This window comes from Austrofundulus limnaeus, unplaced genomic scaffold, assembly GCF_001266775.1.
Source record: "Austrofundulus limnaeus strain Quisiro unplaced genomic scaffold, Austrofundulus_limnaeus-1.0 Scaffold113, whole genome shotgun sequence".
Classification (NCBI taxonomy): domain Eukaryota; kingdom Metazoa; phylum Chordata; class Actinopteri; order Cyprinodontiformes; family Rivulidae; genus Austrofundulus; species Austrofundulus limnaeus.
In genome coordinates this window covers 1,586,866-1,588,121 of record NW_013952515.1, presented here as the reverse complement: position 1 = coordinate 1,588,121, position 1,256 = coordinate 1,586,866, and the positions used below count along the sequence as shown (strand labels likewise).

At 42.2% G+C, this 1,256-nt stretch overlaps 1 protein-coding gene across 1 annotated transcript in view; it reads left to right on the top strand.

Annotated features, from left to right (window-relative positions):
• Window positions 1-1,256, top strand: part of jak1 (Janus kinase 1) — a gene marked incomplete in the record, with an annotated part of 43,202 nt that overhangs the window by 37,211 nt on the left and 4,735 nt on the right. Inside the window, 3 exon segments of the mRNA XM_014014290.1 lie at window positions 85-209; window positions 317-489; window positions 573-690. Of these exon segments, the coding sequence (XP_013869744.1) occupies window positions 85-209; window positions 317-489; window positions 573-690 (416 nt within the window).

Here is a 1,256-nt window from a genome sequence, read left to right as displayed (position 1 = left end):
AAATAAGAGGCATAAAGTGCAGCTGGCAGGCAGATGAGACTTCCTGTTGACTCCTTGTTTCTGTGCACTAAATGTGTTTTATAGGTGGTCAGGCCATTAAGCTGATCATGGAGTATCTACCCCAGGGCAGCTTAAAGGACTATCTACCCAGAAACAAAAGGAACATCAACCTCAACATCCTGCTGAGCTACTGTATCCAGATATGTGAGGTAAAACACATTTTCTTTGAGCCTTTGTTGGACTGTTTCTACGGTTTTTTTTTGTTTGTTTCTGAGCTTATTTTTTTATTTTTTATTTTTATGTATATTAATTTCAGGGCATGGACTATTTGGGATCTTGTAAATTCATCCACCGTGATCTGGCCGCCCGAAACGTCCTGGTGGAAAACGAGACGACGGTGAAGATCGGGGATTTTGGTCTSACGAAGAGCATCAAAGAGAACGAGGGATATTACACGGTGAAGGACGAGAATGAAAGCCCAGTTTTCTGGTGAGGGAGGCGGGACCGATGGCGACAAACTGCAGACTGAGCGGACGTGTGGGTCGTTCACCAGCCGACTCTTTGTGTTTCAGGTACGCTCCGGAGTGTCTGACCTCCTGTAAGTTCTACCTGGCTTCAGACGTTTGGTCGTTTGGGGTGACGATGTAYGAAATCATCACCTACTGTGACTCCACCAAGAGCCCCATGACGGTCAGTGTGCACTCCTCCAATCTTACCACATTTTAATCTCATCCTGGTATATTTTTAGGATTAGATTATGTTTCTTTGTTCACTTTCACTCAGACATCTGAATTTCCCTTGGTCTGTTCGTGGCAGATGGTGTGGGTTGTTAGCTGAAGAAGCAGATGACACATTTTGTTAGGAGCGTTCCAAACATTAGACTGAGCCYGCGCTGCTAGCTTAGTTCATTATGAAGATGTTGATTTACATCTTTTTAATTGATTCATGAGTAATAAGGACCTCTGCAGCGAGGCTCCAACTTAATTATAGCATGGATGAATAAATTATTGGGTGTGCCATCAGAACCAAACTGTGGGAGAGTTTTTATATTTTTTTATGTTTGGTTGCATTTGTACGACAGATGAACACTGAAGAGAAACAAGAAGCTGGCAGATGGTAGACCAGTAAAAATCTCATCATGGTTCGTTCTCCAAAAGTGATCCTTAAAAAATAAATAAATAAAATTAAAAAAATAATAATCACTGGACTTCACCAGTTGTCGTTACATCAACCCCAGCGGATGGTTACCTGTACAC